Below are 1,788 nucleotides of genomic sequence, written 5' to 3'. Positions count from 1 at the left end.
TCTGCCCGACAGTGGGAAAGCCTATCTGCTGCAAAATCTGCGGGTCAGGTTCATGAAAATCCAAACTCATTTGGTTCCATTGCGGATTTATCCGACATCCCTACTGCAAACCAAGGACTCTTCAGACACTTGACTTCAATATCTGGATGATGGATTTCCTGCAGGGTCAGAAAATCAGAGTGATTGTTCTAGCTCTGGTGGCAGTATGCTGCTCAGTACCAGTTTCTGGGAAGCAACAGTGTGTGTGTGTGTGTGAGAGAGAGAGAGAGAGAGAGAGAGAGAGAGAGATTGTCCAAATGTTCTGTTTATGGGCTCTCCAGAAGCTTCTGGTTTACCACTATGGGTAACAGGATGCTAGACAAGATGGGATTTGGCCTGATCTATTCGAGCTGTTCTTATAGCCTCATGTCCGTAGAAGAGTTCTAATATTTGTGCTCAGAAATACAGAGATGTCAATGAAAATTTAGTGAATAGGTTTGTATACCCTTATCACAGCATCACACAAGCACAATTGACAAGATAATAATGTTTATTTTGTGATTTACTGGAGAGGACCTCTGCCCAGTATTTGCACTTTAATCTTCCCACTTTTTGTATGCATCTGTTTCATATGAGTGAGGACTGAGTACAAAATACACTCCTGAGAGCAACTCTGACCTCTCTGTTCCTCAAACTGTAAATAACAGGATTTAAGAATGGTGGAAGGACAGTGTACAAAAGAGAGAGGAGTTTGTCAGTGTCACGAAAATCCTTTGTCTTGGGTTTCAAATACACCATTATTCCAGAGCCATAGAACAGCATCACCACCATGAGATGTGAGGAGCATGTTGAAAAGGCCTTTCTCCTCCCTTCTGCAGATGACATCTTCAGAATGGTGAAGGCAATGCACATATATGACATAAAGATCAAAGAAAAGGGTATTAATCCAAGTAATGCTACCTCCACCAGAGCTATCTGCTCATTTATAGATGTGTCTCCACAGACCAGCTTGATCACAGCAGGGAAGTCACAGAAGAAGTGGTTGATTTCATTAGAGTCACAGAAATAAGAGGTGAACACCAAGAAAGTCTGGCCAATTTGCACTGGAATTCCGGCTAGCCATGAAGCTGCAACCAGACCAGAACAGGCTCTGCTGCTCATGATGAGTGTGTAATGCAGAGGCTGGCAAATGGCAACAAAGCGGTCATATGCCATGGCAGCCAAGAGGAAGCACTCTGCTGCCCCTGTGATGAGGAAGCAGCTCATTTGAAAGGCACAGCCAACAAATGAAATGGTTTTGTTCTCTGACAGGAGGGTTTCAAGCATCTTGGGAATAATGATCGAGGTGCAACATAGCTCCAGACAGGACAGGTTCCTGAGAAAGAAGTACATGGGGGTGTGGAGTGCTTGATTCACTAGTGTAATAATTATTATGAGAACATTACCAATCAGGGTCAATAGATACATACTTAGGAAAACAGAGAAGAACAAGCCCTTCAGTCCTGGCAGATCAGAAAATCCCAGTAGCAGGAAGCTATTCACTGTGCTCTTATTCACTTTCATTTTAAAATCTGGTGGAGAAAACAGAAGACAGGCAACTTGTCATTATGCCATCAAGATTATAGGACCCCAACATTTCTAAAGGAAATGATTCCAAACATAAAATATGATGGACTTAGGATGTGTCTATTCTAGTTCCATGAAATATGGGGTACTAATTAACATTATTTATATAGCTTTAGAGTAACATAAGCACAAAAGGACAGCCCCATGCCCTAAATGGTTACTTTAGTTTGGGATGACGACTAA

The 1,788-nt window shown here is 42.2% G+C and overlaps 1 protein-coding gene across 1 annotated transcript; it reads right to left on the bottom strand.

Moving 5' to 3' along the window:
- Positions 1-606: 606 nt before the first annotated feature.
- Positions 607-1,542, bottom strand: LOC146341390 (olfactory receptor 10A5-like). The gene has a single exon (XM_084807414.1). It carries the CDS (start codon positions 1,540-1,542, stop codon positions 607-609), a length of 936 nt encoding a protein of 311 aa, XP_084663540.1.
- Between the last annotated feature and the right edge of the window lie 246 nt (positions 1,543-1,788).

The sequence above is a fragment of the Heloderma suspectum genome, chromosome 6, assembly GCF_057233095.1.
Source record: "Heloderma suspectum isolate Gila_16-S chromosome 6, 16-S_ref, whole genome shotgun sequence".
NCBI lineage: Eukaryota > Metazoa > Chordata > Lepidosauria > Squamata > Helodermatidae > Heloderma > Heloderma suspectum.
This window is presented reverse-complemented; position numbering and strand designations above follow the sequence as displayed.